The following is a 26,676-nucleotide window of genomic DNA, read 5'->3' on the forward strand; positions in this document are numbered from 1 at the left end:
ACCTTTAATTCAATTTCAATTTCTATTCGCAATTACAGCATTTGCAATTTAGCAAAATTTTGTAAATAAATTTATCGCTTCGCTTGTTAGGTGCAAAAAATTCGCATAAGGTTTTCATCCTTGGGGATTCTTAGAGAAGTTCGTATACATTTGAGTGATTGTTTCGAGTGTAGTCGGTAAGAAGTTAGATGAGTTTGCCTAAGTGTGTATGCCAATAAAATGTTGGGTTCCCATGCAAAAAAAGCTCAAGTTTCGTTCAAAGAGCAGGCTAAGTAATCCATCTTATTTCGCGTTTGTATTTTCAAAATAGGTACTCGCTTTCCACACCTTCACCTTCAATCTATTCATAGTTAATAAGTTTCAAACTAAATACTTAAATTTCGATTTGTTGCCCTCTGCATTTACGTATATTCGTTACCATTTAAGATTAATCAGATTCACAAGCAATGTAAATTCAATTCAGTTCCTTAGCATGTGACGCGTTTGCCAAAAGATCCAACAGGAATAAAAATAAACATATCCTGGGAGAGGAGATTAGGCTCTTGGAGTCTATATCCCCCCAACAAAAACATAAGTATTTGCCCGCGCTGAAAAGAAATCATAACCAAAATCAAATAAAAACACGAAGAACGATTATTTTTTCAAATATTTTCTCATATATGCATTTTTGTTTTCATCAATAAATCATCTCTCGTACAATTCTATCCTCTTGAATTAGTTAAATTTAAATCATTAATTAAGTAAATGTAATAATAATAATAATAGTTAACTAAGGATTAACGCATACAAATTAGAATACATAAATAAAAGTACAATTTAAACGTAAGCATAATTTATTATTAATATTACGTATACATATTCAGAGTTATGTATATGCCTATGCCATTATTTGTATCGTACTGTTTGTTACTCGCATAAAATCCATACATATACATATACATAATAATATATATATTCATATATTCAAATCGGTCGGTGTGCTTCAGTTGGAAAATAATACTACAAGATCCGCACACAATGAAGACTCTAAAACAAATTCAAATCATAATGTTCCTCGTCTAGTGATAATCTTTCCCTTTTGTAAAAATTAAATTCCATTTCGTTTTTACTTAAGTGTTGCAAGGCATAAAATTAGAAAACAATTCAATTTATTTAAATTAATCGTCTAAACGTAGGATATATAGTAGGGTGCTATCGCCTAAACGTAGATGTACGTATGTATGTATAGTATCTATAGTTTGTTATCGATTTGTTTTGTATGTACATATACATATGCGTAAAGGTATAGAAAACAAAGCGTTACTACAACTGACTTGTTACATAACTAAAATGAAACTAAGAACTAGCTAAGAATTCTCCTCTCGTCCTTCCATTGCGCAAATTATATTCAAACTCGATCGAATTTCGCTGCTGCTGCTGCTGCTATTGGTTTGGTTTTCCCTTGATTTCCTGGGGGGCGGGGCATTTTCTAAATTCAAACTAAAATCTATAACAAATCCGAACGAAATGTCGCTTAAATTTTGTATGTCCTATTCAATTTTGTATCCTTTCTGGACTGCGCCTAAATTCATGCTTTAAAATGTTGTGTTTTGCACTCTGCAGCTTTGAACATAAAAATTTGCATTTCAAATTGTTGTGTTGCGTCTCGGTGTGTCTGTGTGTGTGTGTGTGTGTGAGTTCTGGTTTTATTTTGTTTATTTAACTTATAGCTAAGCGTTTCATTTTTGTTTATGCATAAATATTTCTTTTTTCTTGCTTTTATTTTCCCTTTTTTCTGCTTTTGTTATTTATGTTTAAGGTATACACAAATAGTTTCTTTTCAAATTTCTGGTTTCTTTTTGATGTGGTTTGTTGTTGCTGGTGCTTTTTGTTGTTCTGGATTCTGCTGTTTTTCTTTTGTTGTTGTTGTGGTTGTTCTTAATGTTGCTGTTGTTGTTGTTGTTGTCGCTGTTGCTTAGCTAATATCATTTTGTATAGATTTTACTACGTTTGTTGTTCTTTGCTTGTTGTTTTTTGTTTGCTATTACTTGACTGATATTGCCACGCGGTATGGTATGCTATAGTTTTGGGATCGGATCCTTGTGTATTCATTCAGCTCCTTCGTACCTCGTCCTTCGTCCTTCGTCCTTTGTCTCCAGTGTTGGGTGGTGGTAAAATTTAAGCTATGATTTTGGCTTGATCGCTTCCGGCGGAGAGCTCTCTGGCTGCAGTTTCAGTTCCAGTTGCATTTCCAGTACCAGTTCCAGTTCCATTTCCGGTTCCGGTTCGGGGCCGGATTACGAGGATTACAAGTGCTGGCCGTAGTACTCGGCGGGCGGGTAATGCGGATAGCCCTGGTGGAAGCCCGGATCTCCGGGCGGACGGTGCATCATATGCGCCTGGCTGTCCATCATGTAGCCCATGGCGTCGTGGCCATATCCGGAGGGACCTGGATGCGGTGTATAGACTGTTGGTGAGTCGCCAAGTGGATAAAGAGCGCAAAAACGGAAAAAGAGAAAAAATGCACATAATTAGAAATTGCGTTCGAATGGATGGCAAAAATAAGCGAGGCGATCCTCACGGCTCACCGCACTTAGTTCTTAACTAGATCAGCGCTATTTCATAGTTATGGAGATTTTTTTTTTTTTTGGATGTGGATTTCATTTTGAATAAGAGCGATAGTTACCTGCACGATTCGATTGATCGATCATCGGCTGGACGATTCTCCGCCGCGCATTGATGAACCTGTAAGCAGACAGAAGATATCGTTTTAGTGGCATTCCCTAATTAAACACATCGAACTGAACCGAACAGAACCAAACCGTACTGAACCGAAAAGGATCGATGAATTATGCATGAATTGGCCCGGATTTGCCGGGACCACGGTGCTTTATGTGCCCAACTTAGCCATAAACCAAACCAAATCTCCGCCAGAGTCACACTTTTTGCTGCCCTGCCACGGCCAGATCAATGGGCCTCGCCGACTTTGGTTATGATTGTCGTTTAATAAATGCAATAAGAAATAATAAGCAGTTGCCCGTTGATCCGCAGGATCAGTGGCGACACAAAAAGCGCAAAAAGAGCAAATGATTAAAGCAGAAAGCCGCCGGCCGAGTGACAGTCACTTGGCCAAGACGATGTTACCCGCAAGCTTTGACACGGCCTCAAAAAAAAAAAAAGATAAACACAAAAAACCTATATATAATGCCAAACAGCGAAACCACCAGCAAAAAAACCCAAACGGGGAAAAGGAAAAACATCAGAGGCATCAGTTACAGTTGCACCGAGAAAAACTAATGCCACAACTGGCAACTATGTCCCTGAATTATTGGTGAATATAACTGATAATCTACTTTGAATTTTAATTTTTGGTTTTTAGAATTTATTCAGCAAGAACTTGATTACTTCGTCTTTGAGAAATACTTTAATGAGTGGAGAGGGAAATTTCTCGCAGTGCACAGCGACAGCTACAAGGACGGCAATGGATACAGCTACTCGCATTAGCCGAAAACCAAGTTAGCCGAGGTTAATGCACTTGGCCACTGGGAACTCCTCCTCCAAACGGATTGAAAAAGGGAACATTTCACCGCTCGCCCCTTTGACTTTTCAATTTGCAGTTGAGTTTCGTTTGCGAACTGCCCCTGATTTTTGCTCATTTTGGGGCGGAAATTGTTGCAACGCCCTGAAATCGTTTATCAAAACGACAAAATGGAATTGAGTTCCGTTCTGCCATATAGATATTCGCTGCCTCGCCGACTCGCTTTCCTCGCATTTCAAGATGCAGCAAATGATTCGAGTCTTGTATGCTGCAAATCGATTTGCCCGCTGGCCTCGCACTTGATTGGAATGATTGCAGATGCGAAGGGACTATGTATGTGTACTATATATAAATATATATAGGCTCAAATAAGTACAATAACTCAGGGAGGTAAGCAAACACTTGCCAAGTTATTTATGTACTTAGCCCATAATTATAACTTTTCTTCCTGCAGCTGTAACTAAGCGTTAATATTTAAAACTTGCTCGGCGGCAGGAGCAGCGAAAAAAAGCGAAACTTTTTCGATTACGAAAGTTACTTTTGCTGTCTGGGCATCTTATTGGGTGTTAATGGACTTCTCCGGAATCTCCTGGTCATTTGAATGGCTTCTTATGCTCAGTTCTTGCCGGCTCAAATTGCGCAAAAATAAATACACATTTAGAGAGCTATAGTCCTGGGGGCGATGCGATATTCCCCCAGGATTAGTGTCCTGCTCGCTCGGACCGACTGGCTCAGCAAAAGGTGTCCTGCCCGCCTGCCCATAAATAACCAAAAGTGTCAACATTTTATTTTGCTATTTTCTGCCAAGGCTTCTCCATCCATTCAATGCCTCTCCTCCCCAGTTGTGTATTCCTTTTTCCGCAGGACCTTTCTACGCAGTGTTGCGTGCCTAAGCGAATCGGATGGGCAGGGTCCTGCGGATAGCGTAGTATTTGTTAATTTGGAGTGTGCTTCGGTGAGCGCGAAATTCAATTTAATTGAGCTGAGTGCCTGCCAGGCGGCACAGCTCTCACACATTTCTCGCCGGATTTTATTGCGGCCTGTCTTAGCTTAAAAGCATTCCACGCCAAGCCAACACAAGCCAATCCAAGCCACGTCTGAGCGAACTGCATAAAAGATTCAGCAGCGCTTTTAACTTGCTTGAAAAGCTTTTCCATCTCCATTCCTATTTGCGCATCTTGTAGCTTGGCTGCATTTTGCAGTTTGCAGCTTGCCGAGTGTCAAGTTCTGCCGGCTGTCGCATAATGTGCAAAATTTGATGAAGTTGCCGTCTCCCAGAGACGTTTCTTTGCCATGTACATGCAGCCCGAGCCTAATGCACTCCGGGATCTCTAGGATTTCCAGTTTTCTGTTTCCAGCTTCCCCCTTTCCTGTTTGCATGAACACAGGGCCCATAATTTTGTTTGCCACATTCTTTTCACCTTTTTTGCCTGTCGACCTGTGGCAGGTTCTATTTCCTTGGCGTGGGCTGCCTTATAAATTTGTTTTCGGCCAGTTAGTTTTATTTTCTCATGCGGTGTGTGTGTGCTCTGGTTTTGGTTTCGAGTGGAATCTTATGGCCAAGTCAGGGAATAAAGCGTGTGAGTAATGGACAACCCAGGGCGTCGTTTACCACATTATGATGTTGTGTGTTTGAATATCTGTGTATGGATATCTGATCCGATGCGATCGAATCTCCAGCGGCAACTTACCAATTATTCACTTGCAGTATCGTTAGGCCGGTGTCCTGGGCCAATTGTTTCTTCTGGTCCTCGGATGGGTAGGGATGCTGAAAGAATATGCGAAAATGATATGATTACAACATTGTATTTGCATGTTTCAAGTGTTTATAGTTGAAAGCACTTATATATTATTGAACTTTATTTATCAAATGAGAGTTGTTTACATGGAATAGGTATCGAATACGAATTTCGGAGCTAGGCAAACTGTTGCAGTGCCCAAATTTACAATCTATCTAGCCAACCCAACCGGCCAAACAATCGATCAATCATGGCCGCAATAAAACCGAATGGGAACCTGTCAGCCCGCGTGGATGGCTGCACTTGAAACGCAGCATTTTCGGGTGTTTTGGGCGTTATCAGTCGGCCGGTTGCAGTGCGTCCTCCTTATCAGCAGTGCCACTCAAAGTGTCCTCAATTGCCGCTACCTCAGGGGGTTAAGCACGGGGAGTCGAACCGGAGCATGGAGTGGGTTAACTGCAATTGGAGCGCGTGTCTAGCGCCAAATGGGCAAACAAATGCCAGCGAGTAGTCCACTTCCCATAAATCTTGCAGTCGAACCGCCGACACAGTGGCGTCAGTGGGTAAATAGTTTGGCTAAAGTGAAAGTGCCACTCCCCCTGGTCGTCCAACCCGCCCCCTTAACCCCTATGGCTGCCCAGCAGCTAATCTAATCGGCTGGCTGGCCTGGCGCTTATTACAATTTGTTTTATTTGCCTAGTTGTTGTGCACTTATTGTTGATTCAACGATTCCGATCGCAGCACAATTTCACTCCATTAATGCTGGTTTGTTTGGCTCTTACAGGGCGGAAAATATTCGGATATTTTTGAATGGCTCAAGAAGGTGATTATATGTAGGAACAGCTCTTTAGCTCTTGATGTTTTAATTTCATAACTTTTTTCAGTGTAAAACAGGCAGTAAAGGGGTTTAGCCAGTCACCTGGCTGCTGTCAAAAAATTATTTCTAAGGATCTCCGTTCAGCGGAAGTTGCCGTCAAATGATTTTGGCTTTGTTTCGCCCTCGAAAAATCGGGATATTCTTGTGCGCGTGCTCGAAGGACGAAGCAGTCCTTTGTGTTTTAACCCTCCACTGGACGCAATCGCTTCCGGCAGCTGTGGGCGGTTCCTGCAGCTTTTGGGTAGCTCTTGGGCCACTCGTCAGCAGTCGATAATTGTGATGCAAGGGGATCCCATGCCGCAGTCTGCAAATGCAATTTTGTCGTTGCACTGGGCTAAGAAATTGTCTGGAAATTTACGGTCAGCCCCGAAAAATATATGAACTGTCTCCCATACACAACTCTGGGGTTATACATATAAGGCGGGGCCATTCCAATCGAAATGTGCAACGCTGCACATCCTTGTCTTCGTCTGTGCGTCTTTGTATTCGTGTGTCTATCTGTGTGCTGGCATGTCCTGGCCGCCTGTAATGCAATTTAGTTGCCGCTGTTGCTGCTGTTCCTGCCGTTGCTGCTGTTGTCCTGCAGCAGAGAGGGCTTGGCCTGTGTGGAGCTGTGGCTCCTTAAATGCATTTGCCTTATTGTTTGTGTTTAATAAATTTTACGTGTTGTCTTGCTGCTGTCCAAAGTCCAAAGTCCAAAGTCCATGCTGTAGTCCTGCCCGGCAGCAATAGTTGTTTGCTGTCCTGTCGAGGCCAGGACTTTCAGCCTGACACGCCCGCACTTTCGGGCAGCAACAACAGCAACAACAGCAACAACAAAACAGGCAGATACCAAATACTATATGAAATTTGCGTATTGACAAATAAACGTAGGAGCCATGTAAATACAATGGACATGCCATTGGCAATGTTGCCCCATTCCATCGCCACTGCTGCTGCTGCACCTCGTTTTCTTGTCCATATAAAATGTTCAAGAAGTCAGAAGGCATAAATTACATGCAGGTAAATTAAAACGGAATTTATAGCATACTTTGTGGCGCACATCTATTTGCAGAGATGGCTTTCTCACAAGGAAAATGGGTGGTGGCATTGGCAGTGGGTGGGCTTGGCCGATTCTAGATGCAGGTGGAGCCTGGTTATTGATTTGATGTTGTGGCCAACACGAGCCGAGACATCTGGCAGTAGCAGGAACAACTTTGTGGTTGTCAATGGGGAAAAGGAATGGTCTGCGAACTTCGAATAATTGAGCGTTCTACTTCGGGAATAGCATATATTTTGATATTTAATGCCTGCAGAAGCAAGGTTACATAAGCCGAAATATAAATCAGCAGTACACGTAACCTTACTATGGAGTATTCTAAATTTATAACAGTTCTAGAAAGAAATAGCATTAAATATGCCCAAGGTTTTGGTTTTCATTAATCAGCAGTGCCAGGAATAAGATCAAACCTAAGTCCCTTACCTTTGTGAGCCGAAGCCCCACAGCAAAAGACAAAGATTTATTTGCCAACTATAAATACGACTGACTTGTCCCAAGCGAGTATAATCCTTTATATACGAGTATCTGGCAGGTCAAGTTCGTTGACTTGTCCGACTCTTGGGGATCAGAAGTGCATATATATCATTTGCAAAAGCTTTTCTTTCAACGCCTACTCTCTCCGTCACGAGTGTACTCCCAAGAGCTTAGCAGCCCGTCTCCCTCTGCTCCGGATCTCTCGGTCTCAGTTTGCTTAAGCGTTTTTCTTTCAACTGCACTTTGTTGCACCAATTAGACTAATGAAAGCAATTATGCATTTCGCACTCACACACATGTGGCGAAATGTATGCATGTTGTTGTGTTGGATACGCAGAGAGTGCATAACATGTCAAGTAGAAACAAAGTCCATTTGGTTTATTAATTTACCATACGACAAAATAATTAATTACTGTCACGCCTTTAAGTTGTCGCCCCAGCCCCTGCCATCGCCATCTCTTTCTGTCGCTGGGCTAGGCGTCTCTTTCTTTTTTGTGATTCCTGCCTTCTGCCTTCTGTCTGCTGTCTGCTGTCTTGCGTCCCTGTGGCAAGTTGACTCGCTCCACTTTTTTGCCAGCATATTTTCACTTTGTTGTGTGTTTATTTAAACTTGGCAAATGAATTTAAAACAATCATCGCACACAGATGTGTGTGGTGTGTGTAGTGGGCTAGTAGGTGGGGGGTTTGGGGTTCGCCTACTCCTTTTCTCCCCCTGCTGACAAGTGGAAGGCCCAAGGCCCCGGGCCCCAAAGAGAGTGAGACCCCCATTTCATTGGACCTGGGCCCAATGATGTCAACATGACTGCAACGCCGTGACACATGGCACAACAAGCCCAAGAAGTCAGCCCCCCACCCCCTGGCACTCCCCTTGCATCACCCTGCCCCATTCGCGTACACATGAGGCACCAACAACGGGCAACCAAGCGATGCCAGCGATGCCGACGCCATTAACAACGCCAAATGCGACGCCATTTGTGAAACAAGCCAGCGGCAACAGCAACAGCAACAACGGCAACATCGCCAACTGCAGCAACACCAACTACACTTGCAACAGCAACATCGGCAACGGCAGCAACAGCAACAACCACGTTGGCTGCAAATTGCAGCGGTGAAAATTGCATTGCCACAGCGAAGAAAAGGCGACTGTTGGCCATTATAAAGATTTTTTCCAGTCTAAACAAAGCCAAATGAGTGTTTCCTCGTATTTGCCCCCCCTTGTGGCAACCACCACTGATAAGGTGAGCTAGAAGGCCCAGCACTAATCGCAATGCTGCCCCATCCGCCAAGTTTTGTGGCGGAAAATCATAATAATATGCAGCATGGCCGGTTAGAAGATGCCCTACGTTTTGTTGCGGCGGTAAATAAATAGCACAAGATATTTAAGTCTTGAAGAAAAATTCATTAAAGGTGGGGTGGAAAATACATCTACCGAGACTTAACTAGCAATAAAACAAGTTGCAAGTCTCTTGAAATTACTACAATTGTAGATAGTTTTAACAGCGCATTGCAGATTCGTTATGAGCCAACCGCTTGAAGAATGCCACACACTAAGCGCCGTTGCAACATGACTCGCTGACAACAGTGCAACTCTTTCTCCGCGCCTGCACCTAAAGCCCCTGCCCCCCACCAACCCCCTGCGACCGCCCTCTATGGCTTCCTTTTGGCCATTTTGCTACGGCTTAACATTTCGCGCTCTGCGCACTTTTTTTCGGGGGTTGCAAGTGGCACATTGCAGCGGCAACGTCAAAATGTAGGCCCAAAAGCAGCACAGCAACAGCAACTGCAGACAGCCGGAAGAAAATTGCCGGCGAGGGAGGGTTTTTCGCGGGACAGAGGAGGGGCCGCTTTAAATGGAGAATGGGAGCGGACCTGGGGCATATGGGCAAACTGAGAACGGCGAACTGCAAACTGCACACACATGTGGCAAGCTGCTCGAGTAGGCGGAGCACGCGAATTGAGGCCTTTTTTCCGTTGCTGTTGCTGTTGGTGGTGTTGGTGTTGGTGTTGCTGCCGTTGCCTTGGGTGCTGTTGTTGTTGTAGCTGTTGTTGCTGCCTGTCTGCAGTGCGCGCCAAATGTAAACAAAATATTCGCGCGCCTGCCATAATTATGGCAACCAGCATGCAGCAACAGCAACAACAAGAACATGCATTTCTGCAACAACGGCAATCAGCCCAAAAGCAACAACAAGGCGGCCATGCAATGCCCTCAATGTACACTATTGTTGTTGCTGTTGCAGCCTTTTGTTTTTTGGTTGGCCAGTCAGTTAACCCGGCCCCAAGCACCCCGCCCCCCTTTCCAGCCCCCTTCTTTCCAGAATGCAACGCACTTCATTAGCACCATCATTGCGGTCTTATTTGGGGTCTGTCTTGCGAGGATTCGATGGCTTTCAGGCGACATCTCAGTAGCTGCATTTATTTGGTTTTACTAACTCATTATGATTATCAACGAATTTCGGTCTGATTTGATTGCAGCTGCCTTTGTCACACTGCATTTGATTGATCTGCCGGAAGTGGCAGGGTTGCATTTCACATGTTAATCATTCTAAGGCCAGCGTTGCATTTCGACTGTTAAATACGCTTTATTTGCCAATCGATACTTTTCAAATATAATCACTCATAGGCTCGCTGGTTCTTAAGTTAATTATTCGGCAGGGCAATAAATCAAATTGGCAATCATTGCATTATGCCAAAATCGAAGGGCTTTGAATACGAAATTAAAGTTTCAAACGCATGTCGGCGCAGAAGAAAAACAATTTCCCTAATGCGTTGAAAAACTGTTAATGGCATTAAGCCGGGACGACGGATTCAGTCAAGGATGTGGATGTGGATGTGAATGCGAACGTGAATGTAGATGTGGATGTGGATGAGCATCTGAGTGTTGAGGATGTGCAGGCTGTGAAAGTCGAGACGCTGCCGCTGGGCAAACATGAGTGATGCGCTGATTTAAACGGCAATTCATCAATGTCACCGAGGGTTTGGGGGAAATGGGGGTGGTTGGGCTAATGCTTCTTCCGTTTACTTTACTTTTCGGCCCAGGGGGTGGCTGGGGTGGTATTTTAAAACGTTTGCATGCTTTTTTCTTCGTTTGCGTTTTCTTTTGGGCCAGAAACGCAGCCTCAACTTTAATTTCCGATTCGCTGGCTTATCGCGCTGGTCAGCTTTTGGTCGTTAGCTTTGGCCACACACACACACACTCGCTTACCAAAATTCCATTAAGATTTCTATCATTTTACATACGCAGTTACGACGCCAGCAGACTCACAAAAAATCCCCAAAACTAATGGCCAAAAAACGAACGTAGTTGGAACTTCCTTGACCCGTCCAGCATAAAATCTTATAGTTTTGTTTGCCGGCCACTTGGCTCAACCGCATATTCAACCCTTGGCCACCTTGGCTTTTCCCCTTTTTCCCCCTTTTCCCTTGGCGTTTTTCCTTGGCATTGCTTTTCTTGTTGCTTAACATAAAGTGGCGCATAACAAATCTGTTTATTTGTATTACACATCCGGCGGATTGGACTGGACTTCCGTTTGGCATCTCCAAAGTATCAGAAAAAGGAACTTTGAACTGCAGTTTCGGGCTTTGAATAGTTATTGCCATTGGCAATTTGTTTTTAGTGCCGCATTTGGAGGCCGTTTAGCCGAGCTCTTTGATGGCCCCAAAATGGAAATCTAATTGGACGCGATGACCGGGCAAAGAAGCTGCCGTCGTCCGAAAGGGTATTGGCCCAGTGGATAAATGGCCAAAACGGAGGCTTAGGCCTCAAACTGAGTGCTCTGCGATTGGGTTAGGCAGTTGGAAGCGAGGGGGTGGGGTTGGGGATAGACTCTTCAGTCTGATCGAGTACAGCACACAATCTTGTTTGCATTTCCCACCCTAATGGCCATATAATCAAGGTTCCGAATGGCGCCTTCCCTGGCTGCTATCGTTTACATCATCGTGCCGGCTTTTTCCCGTTCCCGTCCCCGTCCCCGTCCCCTCGACCGTGTTTTCCTTTTACCCAGCTTTTCCCCGCCCACTGCACCGCCCATTGACGCAGGCCATTCATTGGAGCCCATGCGGTAATCTTATCAACCTGCCACACGTTGGAAAAACAACGAAAATAAAACAATAGCTGCACTGAGAGACAACACGGTTGAGAACTATACCTATTGCTGTTCAAAAATACTTTCTTTTCTTTTCTTTTACACCTGACTTGACTTTGTACTTAATCTAAACAGAGGTTCTTACTTGGCAAACTGCTATCACAACAGATTTTATTGTTGCACGAATAATTACTTTCTTAAACAATTTTGATAAGTGAGCACGATTTTCGCCCCATGCAGCTAGAGCGAATTCTTATCAGAGTTTGGGGCTGGTTTAGCTGCTAGTTGGTAGTGGGTGGGGCCAGCCCCCAGCCAGTCAGGGATTCCCACTGAGATCGCGATAACATCTCTGACGTGCCGGGAAGCCATTGGCCAGGAATCGGAGGTGGAAATGAAGGTACTATGTGGTACTTTGGTACTTGGGGCACTTGGGGCACTTTGGCACTACTGTTTGGTACTCACCGTTAAATGCTGAAACAGCCACGCTCTCAATATGTTGGTTGCTACTTTTGGGAAAATGCCACGTTTCTTTTGGTTCTTTTTGCCGCTCGCATCGTCGTCCTCCTCGCCGGTGCCCTCTCCACTTCCTATGCTGGCATTGCTGGCATCACCTGGAAAATTGTGTAGAAAAGTTAGTGGTAGAAAAGTGAGTGGTGCTGCATAGTTGGGGGAAATCTTGCGAGGCCTATGTCAATATTGTCTCAGTGCTACATACTACGAGACTATGCCATAACCCCCAAAAATGGGAAAATCAGAAAATGAGAAAATAAGCACTACTACGACTACTGCTGCTCTAAGACAACTTCTGTGTTTGCTGTTCTGGTTTATGGCTGTTGGATGTTTGTCAAGTGGGCATAAAATTACTCGACTCGCTCGTAACGATAATCATATGGATGACATTGTTTGTGACTGCAGGTCAGTAGACTGGGCTCTGCCTCTTGGCTTCCAAGACTTGTTTATAAACAAAATTAATTTTTGTCAGGGCTGCTTCAGCTTTGGCTTTGGTTTTGGCTTTTGGTAATGTTCCTGCATAATTTTTGGTTAATTTAAACTCCCCAGGCTTTTATCTTTTGTTTGCCTCGTAGGCCCAGAAATCTCGTCGACTCGGCCAGGCCAGGCGTTTCCTGTGTGCTTTCCTTTCCTTTCCTTTTCATCATCGTCATCATCATCGTCACTGGATCTCCACACAGACTGTGTATATTTTTGTTTAATATTAAGTATGTTATTTGTGTGTTTACTTAAAGTTTTAGTTACACTTAAGTAACTCAAATGCCAGCAAACAGGAAGCCCGAATCGCTGCGCACATGCAAACAAAATAAACCAGACCGAAACCAACTCCCCCTCAAAACCAGAGAAACCATCCATGGATTGCATAATTTCACGCTCCTTCCTCCTCGACCATGGTGATGATGATGATGGGGATGACGACGAAGACGACCATGATCATCAGATTTCGGGGGCCCAAAACAAATATTGCCCAACCGGCCAATGTCTAACTTGGTAGCCTTCGCTTAATTCCTTCATAAATTTTCCATGCTTTATCTTTGGCACAACACCTTTGGCATTTGCTTTCGCTCCACCTTCACTCTGGCCGCTTTTCATGAATTTTTCAGTTAACTCATTCATTAATTTTCACACACACATTTTCAGTAGCCACACCTAGATGCAAACACTCAGGCATTCAATGGTGGTGGCAGACTTCACGCCATTTTGCGTAAACCGGAAGTTCGTTTTGATTAATTTAGTCGCCGATGGAGAAGTTCGCTTGGCGAGTGGTCAGAAAAGTATGAAGAGGGGGGTGGGTGTGGGGTTGGGGATTTTCGAAATAGGCCATAAAACAAAACCTGATGGCAGCAGACCAAATAAAAAATACGAAAAGCCAAACAGAACCCGAGGAATTTCGATTGAGCAAAGACAGACCACGCTATGCTCTCGAATTTGATAAAGAAAATGAAGAAGATTTCGGGGCTAAATTCAAATGAACACAGTTATATCATGGAAATAGCTGAACATTTTCTTTTAAATTCAGATAAATATATATTGGTATAATTTTATCACTTAATATTCGATGGGGAAAGGCAGGGAAAACTACGGGCTCTAAGGTAAAAATACAGTCACTAACCAAATCAGTGGAGCCCCAAGCCGGAAAAGTTATAAAATTAATTTACCAGAAAGAGCAAAGAAAAACAGAAAAACCGAAAAACCGAAAAACTGAAAAACGTAAACAAAAGAAGTTCCCAAAACAATCACTTGTTGGAACCTTTCTAGCGCCTTGCCTTTCGCCCCCAACTTCCCGCCATTGTTTGCATAATTTAGCAATTATGGAAATGCGTTGGCCTATAGTGTATGCAGTATATACATACATATATGCAGTAGTATATAGTACATTCCGAGTTGGCCAACGGAATCTGGCCAAATGGAAGCCAAGAAGTTGGCGTCCATTACACACAAAGCTTATCATCGAGCACTGTGAGCTGCACTTTAGTTGCTAAGAGCGCGGAAGAAACTAGCTGCTGGCACTTAACAACTTCATTAAAAGTTGTTTATGATCCTCGAAATTGATTATTCCACTCAGGGGGCGACGGGCGGGGGGCGCGGGGATCTCACCCCCTTGTAACCCCCCAAATGGCCCGATTTCTCGAAGAGGAGCCCACTAGGCACTCAAATCGCGACGGGCGCGCGCTTAAGAAAACATGAAATTGATTAATGCATTTGCCTGCAACATGGATGGTCAGGATGGTCGGAGTTGGAGTTGGAGTTGGAGTCGGAGTCGGAGTCGCAGATGCAGATGGGTCGTCTTCGTCTGGGGATCTCGGGAAGGCATGGCCCGGGTATCTGGTATCTGCTGGTGATATGTAAATTCCTTCAAGTGGATTGCACTTTACGCCGACTCCAAGTTCGGTTTGCGATGTGTGTTGTTCGGTGTGTGCTGTGTGTTGGGTGTGTGTGTGGTGTTTGTGGTGTTTGTGGTGTGTGTGTGCTCCCATTTCCATTTTCTTGCCTCATTTTTGTTGCTCGTTTTCGAGACCCAAACACAATTAATCTTTGGCCAGAGCCGCATCTTCTGGCTCGCTTATTATTGTTATAATAACGATGTGCAAAAGCACTTGTGCCACTTGAAAGGGCACTCGTGTTGCACATGGAAAAGGGGGTCTTTAAGGGGGACAGAAGGGGGGGAAACCGATTAGGACGGTGCGTTTTCGTAGCTTTTTCCCAAAGTGCTTTTCGCTGTACGCGATAAAGGCGCTTGCATTTTTGCTTTTAATTGAATTGTTAAGCGCAGCGCAAAACTTAATTAATTTTCACTATAACTTTGTGCACTTTATGGAGCCCGCTCGATTCCCAATAAGTGTGCTTTTTGGGGCGTGGGGAGGTGGAAATAAATTTGATGCCGCCGCAATTTTCGTGGGTGGCTCACACAAACGCAACACACAAACACAAATACTCATTCCAGCTGGCATTTTTATTTATTATTGGCTTAAAGGACGAAGGATGCAGGAGCCAAAGACGCAAACGCAGACAGACATAAAAACATATATATACACTTAAACTCGTATATAAGCGATGTGTGTGTTGTTATTGTTGCAATGAGCTCCCAAAAAAAAAAGAACTACAGTTGGTCTGCCTTGCTTGCCACATTTTCATGTTTGTTTTTGGTACACTCTTTTTGCTCCCATTTTTTTCTGCCTTCTACAATTGCGCAAAATTCCAATTTGCAGTAAATTTTGCGATTTTTCCTTTATACGGACATACAAAACATTTTTAGTTTCCTGCTGGAAACTGGCTTTTCCTTTTCCTTCCGCCTGCCGACTTCCTCCCCCAGAATGCAATTATAGAGTAAAGCTGACAAAACCCCAAATGCTTTGAGATGCTTGGGGAAAGTTGCCCGATTGATTAAGATTTTTGCGCAGCCAGCAGCCCCACAGAATCCGACTAAATTCTACTTTAGTGACTTCAATTAGTCCGGTTCTTTGAGCTCTACACAGAAAGACAAACTATTTTGAAAAAGCAACAAGCCTATTCGTTACATCAATAAATCTCTATCCTTATTTTCTGTGTAAAAGTTCTATTTATATAGAAAGACAGAGCTGAATCCATTTCATGTACCGTCTGCATAAAATTCAATAACAAAATGCACTTTTCCACCCGTCAAGTTGCAGCAGCAAAAACAAACAAAATTGCTTTTCCAGCAGACGAGAAGCGAATGGAGATGGACAGGGAGGGCTATAGATATTTTCCCTCTCTGGCTGGCAAAATATTTCCAAACTACTTGACTGTGCGGCTAGATGGAGGATGAGGCGGGGGGAAATCGTAGCAGTTTTCAATTAGTTTTTAAATAAACTTTTGCCCGCACCAACTGAAGAACGCCAAATGCTACCCCGCACGGGGAAAACTTTCCATTTTCCAGTGGTGGGCAGAGTTTTCCGTTTGTTTATACAAATCCATGCCAATCGTCTGTCAATCATTTTCCAATGGGAACGACTAGCATGGCGGAAGTCTGCTTAAGCTCATTGGCTGGCCGAGTATTTCTCGCTTTGCTGTTTCAGGGTGCCTAACTAATTGAGTTTTGTACCGAAATGATAATAAACAGCGTCGGCGGTCTAGGCCGGTTAATTGAATTCAAAACATGTCAAAAGAAATCAGCCATCACCCTGGGTGGCCAAAAACCAGCAAAAACCCCCTCCACCACCATTTGTCGTCGGCTGCAGCTTGGCAAACACTCGAGAAAGCCGTGGCTCAAGTGTTGGCCAAGAAGCTGCGCTTGAGCCAGCCACTTCTGAGAAGAAAAAACAAAAAATAAAGAAGCACTGAGAAAACAGGAGAAGTACATGGAAATACAAAACAGAAGCGCCTGACAAAAGCCCTGGAAAGGGCGTCAAAGTCATCGTCATCATCACGTTCATCACACGCTTGTCAAGTGGGTGGCTGTACAGTAAACACTCGAGCCGCGGACCCCCAAGGTGTTAGCCCGCTTATTAGCCATCATGTGCGAGCGGCCTTAAGCCCGACCTGCCTGATTTATGGCCCGGCATTTATTGTTTATAAAACGCTTTATTGAATCTCCGCGGCGCAGTGATAAACACGAGCAATTCATTTCGGTTTAGACGGCGATGCATACCAGTTAAGTGATATGCATACGATCGGCAAATTAATAAGGCTTAAGTGTCACTGGCACAAATGGCTTAATTAAACATGCAATACTCCGCTTAGTTTGACTTTGCTCGGTTTCACAATCACCTATGAGTTATGCCTGCACAGCGGCTAAGCAATGCAATAGTAATATTAAAATAATAATCATTTAAATAGATGTACAGCACTTTAAGTGCCCAGAGTTTTCCATTCCTGGCAATTTTCATGGGCGCATCGAAAAGGGAAAAATATGAATAAACTGCAAATTATCGGAGGCCGCAAAATGATGATGGATCACCCAATCGCGCAACGCCATAAAACGGCAACAAGTCAATAAGAACAACTACAAGAGCTCGGGCATATGGCAAACCAGACTCCAAAGTCAATAGCAATTTTTGTGGCCATTTTTTGTGACTCTTTTGTAATTTTTTGTGATTTTTTCGATTTCGTGTTTGTTGTTCCCAGGCTGGCACAAAAAACAGTTTGAACAGTTTGAAGTATTAACACAAAAGCCGCTTTAGCTTTCGGCTTTGCCATCCACACACGAATATCTATACACACATAAAGTATATATATATATACGAGTATATCTATAGAGAGGAGGCTTTTTATGGAGGATTTGTGTGATCCGCTGCAATATTTTGAGCCGGCCAGCAACAACCAACAAGCAACAACCAACAATCATCATCATTGTCGGCTCGTTGCATTGTTTTTGGCCGGCAACAAAAAGCGTTCGAGGGTGGAAAGGAGGGGGCGGCGGGGAATAATAATAAAAATAATAATAATAATGTTGCAAAGGAAAAAAGCCTGGCGATGCTGCAACATGTTCATGCCTCATTATTTTCGTACGGACTTTTGCGGTTCGCCTTGGACTCTTTGGATTTTGGTTCTCAGGCTGATGCTGGAAGTTCATTCAATAGGCTTATAGAACATAAAAAAAGGAGAAAACCCAAATACTGGCTGGTTGGCTGGCTGGCGAAAAAGTTTATTAAAATTCCAGGCCAGGCCAGGCGATACCAGTAGAAAAAAAAAAACAAAATGAGAAACAGACCAAAATCCAACACATGTTTTCACGCCTACGAGGAAAAAGCGGTTGAAGAAAGATGGAAAAAAGCTGACGGAGCACCGCCTTAAATGCAGATTAGCCATATGGAGTTGCCGTCTCTCTGTTTTCGACTCAACTCGACTCGACTCGACTCGACTCTCCTTCCCATATGCAAAATCAAATTATTCAAATTCAATTATTGTCAATTTTATTTATTATTAATGCGCATAATTGTCAAATTTGCCAAATTTATGAACCCCTCCTCGGTGTTGTTTGGTCTTTGTTGTTTCTCAACTCGCATGCGTATGCAAATGGCGGCAAGACAAGATTTCTGTGCACTCAATCCGCTCGAATTTATGAGACTTGTTGAAATGCATCTCACCTTGCCTTTGCAACCTGGATCGTATCCAGGTTTTTTGGCTTTCGGTTTTTGGTTTTCGTATCCCAGAATAAACCGAGACAGGAACTGACTGGCTGAAAGCCGAGCTCTGGAGTCGATCTGCCACCAAGGGAGTTGGCCGGGAAGATTAATGGCAGCGGGTTTAATTTGTTTTTGGCTGCTTTGGCTGTTCAGGTATTCATTACTCTTTATGCACTCGCATTGACACCTTTTCGAATGAAAAAAAGCACTCAAATATCAGATGTGGGACCCACAGGTGAGTGACTCGTCTTTGATTGCGCCTTTTTTTGGTTTATTACCCCCACATTTTTTTTTTTTGATTTTTTTTTTTTAGTTCTATGGCTGGTGGTGCTACACGATATTAAGCAATTCATAAGCGTGTAATTTCGTTTAGCACACGAACCAAATAAAACTACAGGCCAGGCAAAAAATGAGGGAAAAAATGGAAAAAATTAAACGTCTGCAGTTGAGTTTTTCTGACATCAAAATTGCAGTTTTGGCGCAGACAACGCGCCAAATTCAAGGCGGTCCCAGACATTGGGGCTGTTGTGCTGCTTCTTCAGCTTCCTCCCCCTGCTTTTTGCATACATTTTTTTTTAATAACACACAGAAAATGTTTTTTAACGGCCTGAAAATTATAACGCATCAGTCACGAAAACATGAAGACAAGAAAACATTTGCTGCATTTTTTCCCCGATTTCGCTACGTTTTTTTTCTTTTTTTCGTTATTTCGTTGGTTATTTCCTGTAGTTTTTCACCCCGCCCGCCGCCTGCTTGCATGTGAAAATCTTTTTTCTCTCTGTATGATATGCTGTGGTGTTACCCCATTTTGTGCAGCTTTGTCGGCCATATTGGAGGGGAAAAGTCTGGCCAGAAAGAGAGGCACCGAGAGGGAAAGACAGAGTGAGAGAGAGAGAGAGAGGGTGTGCAATAAAGAAAGAGAAAACGGGGAGCAAAGTGCAAAAACTGCAAGTGAGGGCGAGCAAAAAATTCGCATTTATTCCGCCGCTGTACTTAGCAACAAAATGGTTTATTAGATTGAAAAACGAGAAGCTAAAAAAATGACTATACAAGTCGATTTGGTTCTACCCTCCGGCTTGAGAATATGCAAATCAAGTTAAGTAACAGACAGCATAAATTAAAATATAAGAAAACGACCAAAGAATCCAGATGCGATGGAAGATGTGGAGATGGAAGTTGGGAGATCAGATGAAATGAATCTGTGAACCGCTCGGCAACTGTCCAATAATAATGAAATATTTCCAACTCGCAAGCAACTCGAGAAATAGACAAAAAACACACTTTTCTAAGGCGGGGAGTGTGTTATTTGTTGTTCGCCGTTATTTATGTTCTCCCTACTAATTTCGAATTTGAATCTTTTGGGCTGTGACCTTTGGGGCCTACCCGGCCATATCGATTTGGTATTTGGGATTTGGTATTTGGTAGATGTGTGTATTTTTCTTAATTTTGAAAGCGTATTAAATTACGAACCGAGTGGCCCCCATCCGCCGAGCAGCCGAAATTGAAACAAGAATTTCAAGTATGTTTAACCCAAAACACAGAAAGAAACAAGCCGCAGCCGCAGCCAAAACAGAAACAGAAACAGAATCGGAATCAGAATCAAAATCAGAGAACCAAAAACCGAAACCGAGTGGAGTTGGAGTCGGAGTAGGAGGCTCTGGGCTTAAAGTATTTCACAGGAAATCTTCGGAAACGCAACCCAACAGCAACAATATGTTCTACACATTTCTGGATTTCTTGCGACCCCGCTCCCTGTGTGAGAAATCGAAATCCCAAAAACTAAATCCTATAATGCCTGCGAGGGGCGCACACACATACCCATACCCATACCCATATCCATACTCATACACATACCCATACCCATAGCCATATCCATACTCATACCCATGCCCATCGAAAAATCGAAAAATCCGACCCGCACTCACGCACGGCTACATTTTGAAATATCTCATCGTGTGTGAGAGTGTTGTGCGGCTTGGTATTTCTTCTTCTCCACACACAAACATATATATCTATATATATATACACTCTTTTTTTCAGCCTTTTTGTTTCACATCCCCACCCAGGTTCCCAGTGCCTTTTTGGCCCCATCTCAAGAGTCACAACCCGAACAGAGCGTGCGCTCACTCTATAATAATGATAAGATGGCTCTTAATCACAAAATTTATATGTGCCCCGGCATTTAGTTGTTCCTTCTCCCCAAAGCCATAGCCAGAAATCAAGGGATCTGGAAACTGAAAACTGAACACTGAGCACTGAAAACTAAAGACTAAAGACTAAAGACTGAAGACTGAAGACTGAAAGGCCCGAGCTGAACTGAACCGAACTGATGATGGGTTATGCGCGATTATAATTATGGGTCCTGTCATTCCGCATCTCAAAGTCTACAATTTTCAGTTTAGTGCGGAACAGAGATGGGCAGACATTCTTCAGTCATTCCTCTCGTTCGACTTCTCCATTTTGCCAAAACTCTGGTCCAGAACTCTGATCCCTGGGGGCGTGGCATTTTTTGGGGGCTTGGCCCACTTCATTGGTATAGTAATAATAATTATACAATTATAGGGAGAAAGCTTACCGCTTGCACTCGTTCCGAAGTTGTCTGCAAGTAGAAATAAAATGCAAAAATTAGTTAATTATTTGTTCAACTTTTTCGTTTTTCTTTTTTTTTTGGGTGCAACATTAACCTGTCCAAGACCCAAATATCTCTGAAACTTGACTACAATAAATCTTCTCATAACCCAAACACAAGATTTCAAGTCCAACAACAGGAACAGAAAAAAAAATTGAAAAATTTCGTGCAGACTGCTGACCGCAAATCGTTGTTTTTTATGTCGGATTTCACTGGCTATAAAATATGAAATATATATTCACACGCAGAAGGGAACGGAATGGAACAGAAGGGGTGGCAATCAATCAAAACTATGTGAAGCCTGTGGAATCAGCACCAAGTCCACAAGTGTGAGTCCAAAATATTTGGAGCACATCAAATGCAGCCTCAAAGAAAACAAAAGATGAAGCCCGTTTCGGTTTCAACATTTTATTTTATTAGCTCTTTTTCGAGCTTGGCCATAATTTTGTTTCTCAGTTTTATTTTTGGCTTTTTCGCACGCAAATCATTTTTTTTTTTTTTTTTGTTAGGCGAATGGTGTTTTGTTTTCGAAGCATTTTATGATTTCGCTGTGGGGCTTTATGCAAATCTCGTTTCGCGAGCTAAGGTATCCATAAACAAAATATTCAATCTGTGAGATAACTTTGCATGTGCTTGCTAAGCTTAATACTGCGGATTGGGACCAGTTGAATATAATCTTTTACCCATCGTTAAGTGGGTCTTAATATCGCTAAAAAAAAAAAAGAAAGATGAACTTAAAAAGTAATCTCAATAAGTAAGTATCCCCCATTTCAGCCGTTTTCCTCACATCTCTCCGAAGTCATTTAGTCAGTTTGTAATGACATGGCTGAGAGTATTTTGTGAACTCGGCTTTTGAGGTTGGCCAGCTCAATTGCAGCCTTGGCATCTCGCAATGAACGCGTTCTTCTTGTCATTTAAGTCATCGAACACGCATTGGTACATTGTACAGAGTGTCGGTGTCGGGTTTGTTGTCGTCTCTTTCCCTTGGGTCAGCTCCTTCTCTCTCTACTCGCTGGATGTCAGTGTCCTGGAACGGCCATCACCAGGCCAACTTCCCAACTTCCAAACTTCCCAAGTTCCAGTCTTGGGCTCAGTCTCAGTCTCAGTTCGATTCCAGAGTAGGATCCCCAACCCCCCGAGCAGTTCATAAATAATCGTCTTAAGTTGATGCGGTGACTGTCGACGATTGCTGGGTGGCACTCGCTGCAGTTGATGGCACACCGAAAGAAATAATAGCACCCAAGAATTGGCCAACTCGCAACTGCATTTTAGGCATGTGATTCTCACGTGATTCAGTAATTTCTGTTAACATTAAAGTCGCGTTTTTTTCTGTGCAGCTTTTCGGCTTGGCTTTCTGGATTTAAGCCCGAGTGCTTAACATTGCAGTTCGAAAATGAAAAGGCTCGGGAATTTATCAGCACTGCAGCAGAAAGAAAGCAAAGGCGGCTGGGAATCGTTCAGATATTCCGAAAACGTTTCAATGAATGTCAGCAACGCATTGCTTCAATTTTTTTCTGTTCTGTTCTCTACTGTGTTTGCCACTCTGCCACTCTGCCCCTCTGTTTGCCACCATACAAAGTTGTGTCGTGTCTGATCCCATTTTAATATTCTAGATACTTAAATAAAATACGTGTCTGGCCTGGCCAACAAACGTTTATTGTTTGTTAATTGATTTCGCAGCCAAAGTTCTGGTTAAAATGCAAAGTGCAGCATTTCAGTTGGCGGAGAGGAAAACACAAAAAACAAAAAAAAAAACAAAACGAAGACAAAACTTTGCACACAGCATTTGGTATGCAAAATTTGTTTGCCTTTCGGCCGGGCCAAGATCGCTGCTCCCCTTCTTCTGGTCTTCTGGTCTTCTGGTCTCTGGTCTGGTGTTCCATGAGCTTCTTTCGTCTTCTTGGCTTTTGGGCGCAATTAATTTGCAGACAGCGAATCAGCCTTGAGGCTTTAAGCAGTTGACAATTGTCAAGGACTGCGACAACTTGGCGGCTGAACGCAAAGTTGTTCGTCTCCACGCCGTTGGGTTGTCCGTTGTTGCTTGCCTCTTGGTTGGTTGTTGTTTTCCACTTGCCTCTTGCCACCTGACAGCTGACAGTTGCGAGAGACTTTGTCTCTATGCCTCGGACTTGGGTCATTTAACGGTAATTACCAAAATGCTGGCCGCACAAAAAGCTTTCCGCGAACGAAGGCTGGAAAACGCTTTGCCCCTCTTTGTTTTTGTTTTGGGTGTTTTTTTTTTTTTCCTAGTCTTAGCCGACTTTCCGAAGAGCAGAAAGAGCTGGCTGAAAGAGCAGCTCAAGTGCCGACAAAGCTAAAGCGGCCAAGTGAAGCATAAAAATGAAGCACCCAAAACGAAGGAAACCTCAAAAATTGCAGAGCCACAAATAGAAGTAGAAGTCGGTGTACACTGGAATATTTTTTGGGTGCAATTAGAAGCCTTGCTAAAAATACCAATTACTCAGGTACAAGAAAGATCACCTAAAACCCAGGCCATAGGGAGCCCCACGTTGGGCGCCACTTTTGTTTCATTGATTGCATTGATTAATGTTGGGCAGCATCTACTCTACGAAGTGGATCTATCCAAGTGGTTTTATTTCCACTGCTTTTGGTAACATATTTTTTGGTAGTGTAGGAAGCCAGGCACACGATTTTCCATTTGGGCAGAGCCGAGCTGCGCGAGACTCTCGAGCGCGACTCACAGTCTATTTATGTGACTATTGAAGTGGTCTTTCTGTTCACTTTCTGGGGCCTCCTCTTCAGCGGAGTCGAAGTCGGAGTCCATGCTCCGCACTCCATAATACTCCAGACCTGAAGAGACTGCGGCGGCTCGGGCTTTGATTTTTGCTTGATTTCTTTCAAAATCGGCTGCAGCTAAAATAGAGATGCAGAGCAGGGCTCCTCCGGACCCGAGAACCATGGGCCTCCGAAGAACACATCTCTCGAGTGGAGTCTGCTTTTATTTTTTTGAATTATTTTTTTTGTTGTTTTGTGTTTTGTGCTTTTTGTGTTGCATGTGCAGTGACTGTGACGCCATTTTCAGGCGAAGCGTATGCAAAAATAAGAGAGAGAAGCCGAGAAGACCGAGGCTGGAGAACATGTCCAAAGGCAAACCGCCAAAAGGATAATCAGCAACAATTTAGTATTATTACACCACGTTTCGAAGCCATCGAAAAAGGGTTGGGGCTGGGCCAAGGCGTGGAAGTGGAGGAAGGTGAGGAAGGGGAGGAAGGGGAGGAAGGTGGAGCACACAAAGTTGTCTGTCAGAGGCTCTGGGCCCTCTTTTAAGCCTGGCTGAGCTCTCGAGTATGCATTTCAAAGAAAATCATTATTATCGATGCGGCAAGAGGATGAAAAAGAGGCTGTGGAGGATGAGGCAGGAGGATGAAGGCCCCAGGTCTTGCCTTTCGGTATTTTCACGTAGTTCGTAGATTGAGTTTCAATGGAAAAATGATTTGCAAATTGACTTTAACGAATTGCCAGCCAGCAACGGAGCAGGTTGGCTTTTGGGCATGTTATGGAATTTTGATTACAGCATTTGCTATTAGAAGAAAGCTGCGGCCCCATGTAATTGGCACGCATTTCGGCCGAACACTTTGGATCTATGGATCCATAAAGAGGCACCTCTGGGACCTGCCCCTCTAGCCATTCCGCCGACCATTGAGAAGACAATCGAAGGCGTTCGCCGGAGCCATGTCGATGCCATTTTGATGGCCGTTTCATTGGCATTGGCATTGGCATTGGCCAGGCCGAAAGTCTGAAAGTCTGGCTGAGACTGGGACGCAGAAACTCAAGATACTTGGGGCCGCAGGCGGGACGTCTGATCTGATCCATGGCCGCCGATCAGGCGCACTCTCAAAAAGAGCTCACTTGGAGAAATTTCATCTAAAATAAGTCCTTTCTAGTTTATTTAAGGTATGTTTATATATCCCATTGTAATAAAATGTGGCAAAGAAATGGGTACATATTGCTTAGGCAGTATGCTTTCCAATATAATGGATCATTTTCACATCAAGAACGATTTTATCTGTATCCTTTTCTCTCCGTGTTGGATTGAAACTCCGACTGGAACTCCACTGCGGAGGAGCCGTTGCCCGTTGGGCGATGCCAGTTCGTATATCATTATAGAAATTACCTACTCTCGGCAGCAGCCATTGTTAGTATTTTGCCATTAACGTTAACTCTCTGGCACAATCTGAGCCGCTTGATCTCTGGCTGTTGCTTTTGCAGCCTCATCGATGGCCCAGCAGAAATTAAAAGAAAACTAACCAGCCAACTAGCTAACTAAAAAACTAGCCAGAAAAAGAAAACAGCATGAGGAAACACGGGTTGGGCAGAGAAGAAACAAAAAAACAACAGAAAAATGCATGTTGTAAATTACTGAAATCTAATGGAAACGTTGACGTCAGTTGGTCTCGTGATGATAGCTCAAGTCCGCTGATAAGCAGCACTATCAACTGATAGTTCCCCAGACAGATAGCCGTGGCATGGAGTTGGGTAACTGGTGGAGAATGGAGAATGGAGAATGGAGAAGGGATTACTTACCAGGACTACCGAGGAAGACTGAGGAATACAATCGCCGGGAGGCGTCTGCATTGCGAGCATCGGCAGGTGAGGACCATTCTCTTCGACACCATCGTCCTGCAAAAGATAGAAAAGCCGATCGTTAGAACTCCATCAATAATAGCTATTAAAACTATTGTATTAAAATGCACAAGTGGAAATAATGAGCAAGTGAATATACAAGCGAATGCCATAAAAGTCCATTAAACTAGCAACATTACTGTGTGTAAACTTAAGTAAATTCTATTAAAAGACAAAGTACGAATTGCCTGACTATAAGACCGCCTGTAAATTATCGCTGCACTACTTAGTTATCGCGGCGGGAAAAGCACGTATAATTATTAATTCAATTTTCCGCGTTCCTAAGCCTTTCGGCAAACGAACTGAAACTCATTTCCAGTTAAGGCATCCGCAGCAGTATTAAGATCTTGAGCCACTCTAAGCCATCGACTGACTGACACAATTCGCAACACTTGTCAACTTAATGCTTTTCAACCGATATTGACAGCACACTGAATATGTTAAGCCAACGCATATATCTTATGATATCTGCTGAAGGCTTCGCAGATAGTTGTCTCTAGGCTTTCGTCAAAAATTCGTAGCATGACAGGTGCCTTGGCAGCGCCCCACACCTGAAATTCCCCAATAATCTCTGAATGAAGAGAAACCCTCAAGGAAAACGGGTCACAAAATATATACTCGTAAACATAAGAACCTCAATGGACACTTTAAGCTGATAAAACTTTAAATGAAATACGTAGTGGTGGGAAAATGAGCGGGGAAAATGGCGCTAATAATAATTTGGTTTATTGGCTTTAAAGCACAATGAAGGCGGTAAGAAGGTTGGTAAGAAAAAATGAAGTGAGGGGGCGTGCCACGTCGCACAACAACAATAGCAACCCTCGGCCAATCTCCCGGGCAATTTCTATTATTTTTTTAAGCGCTTTCTTGAGCTCAACGACGCGGGCAGACAAGGCAACGCACCTTTATTTAAATTTTCCATTTTTTTCCCTCTTACCTTGCTTCCATTCTGGTCAGAAAAGCGGGAGGAAAAGTCGGGGGGTGGGGGTCCAGACTACGCTTCGTTTTCTTCTTAATGGGCAATTTTCTTGGTAGTAAATGGGCACGTTTTATGAACGCTTTTGTGGGGTGTTTATGGG

General features: G+C 43.4%; 1 protein-coding gene and 1 pseudogene across 3 annotated transcripts in view; both read right to left on the bottom strand.

Annotated features, from left to right (window-relative positions):
* Positions 1 to 780: 780 nt before the first annotated feature.
* LOC120454510 (homeobox protein homothorax) overlaps positions 781 to 26,676 on the bottom strand; it is a 107,726-nt gene continuing 81,830 nt past the window's right edge. The window contains exons 9-14 of one of the 3 annotated variants that reach the window (XM_039639866.2): positions 25,499 to 25,594; positions 20,900 to 20,923; positions 12,191 to 12,339; positions 5,209 to 5,285; positions 2,666 to 2,724; positions 781 to 2,428 (exon numbers count right to left, since the gene is read on the bottom strand). In XM_039639866.2, the coding sequence (XP_039495800.1) occupies positions 2,286 to 2,428; positions 2,666 to 2,724; positions 5,209 to 5,285; positions 12,191 to 12,339; positions 20,900 to 20,923; positions 25,499 to 25,594 (548 nt within the window). In that variant the 3' untranslated portion in view covers positions 781 to 2,285. Of the gene's footprint in view, positions 2,447 to 2,665; positions 2,725 to 5,208; positions 5,286 to 12,190; positions 12,340 to 20,899; positions 20,924 to 25,498; positions 25,595 to 26,676 lie in introns of all 3 variants that reach the window. The other 2 variants (XM_039639865.2, XM_039639867.2) reach the window with 2 other exon arrangements.
* LOC120454511 lies at positions 19,840 to 20,415 on the bottom strand (annotated as a pseudogene).

The sequence above is a fragment of the Drosophila santomea genome, chromosome 3R (genome assembly GCF_016746245.2).
Source record: "Drosophila santomea strain STO CAGO 1482 chromosome 3R, Prin_Dsan_1.1, whole genome shotgun sequence".
Taxonomy (NCBI): domain Eukaryota; kingdom Metazoa; phylum Arthropoda; class Insecta; order Diptera; family Drosophilidae; genus Drosophila; species Drosophila santomea.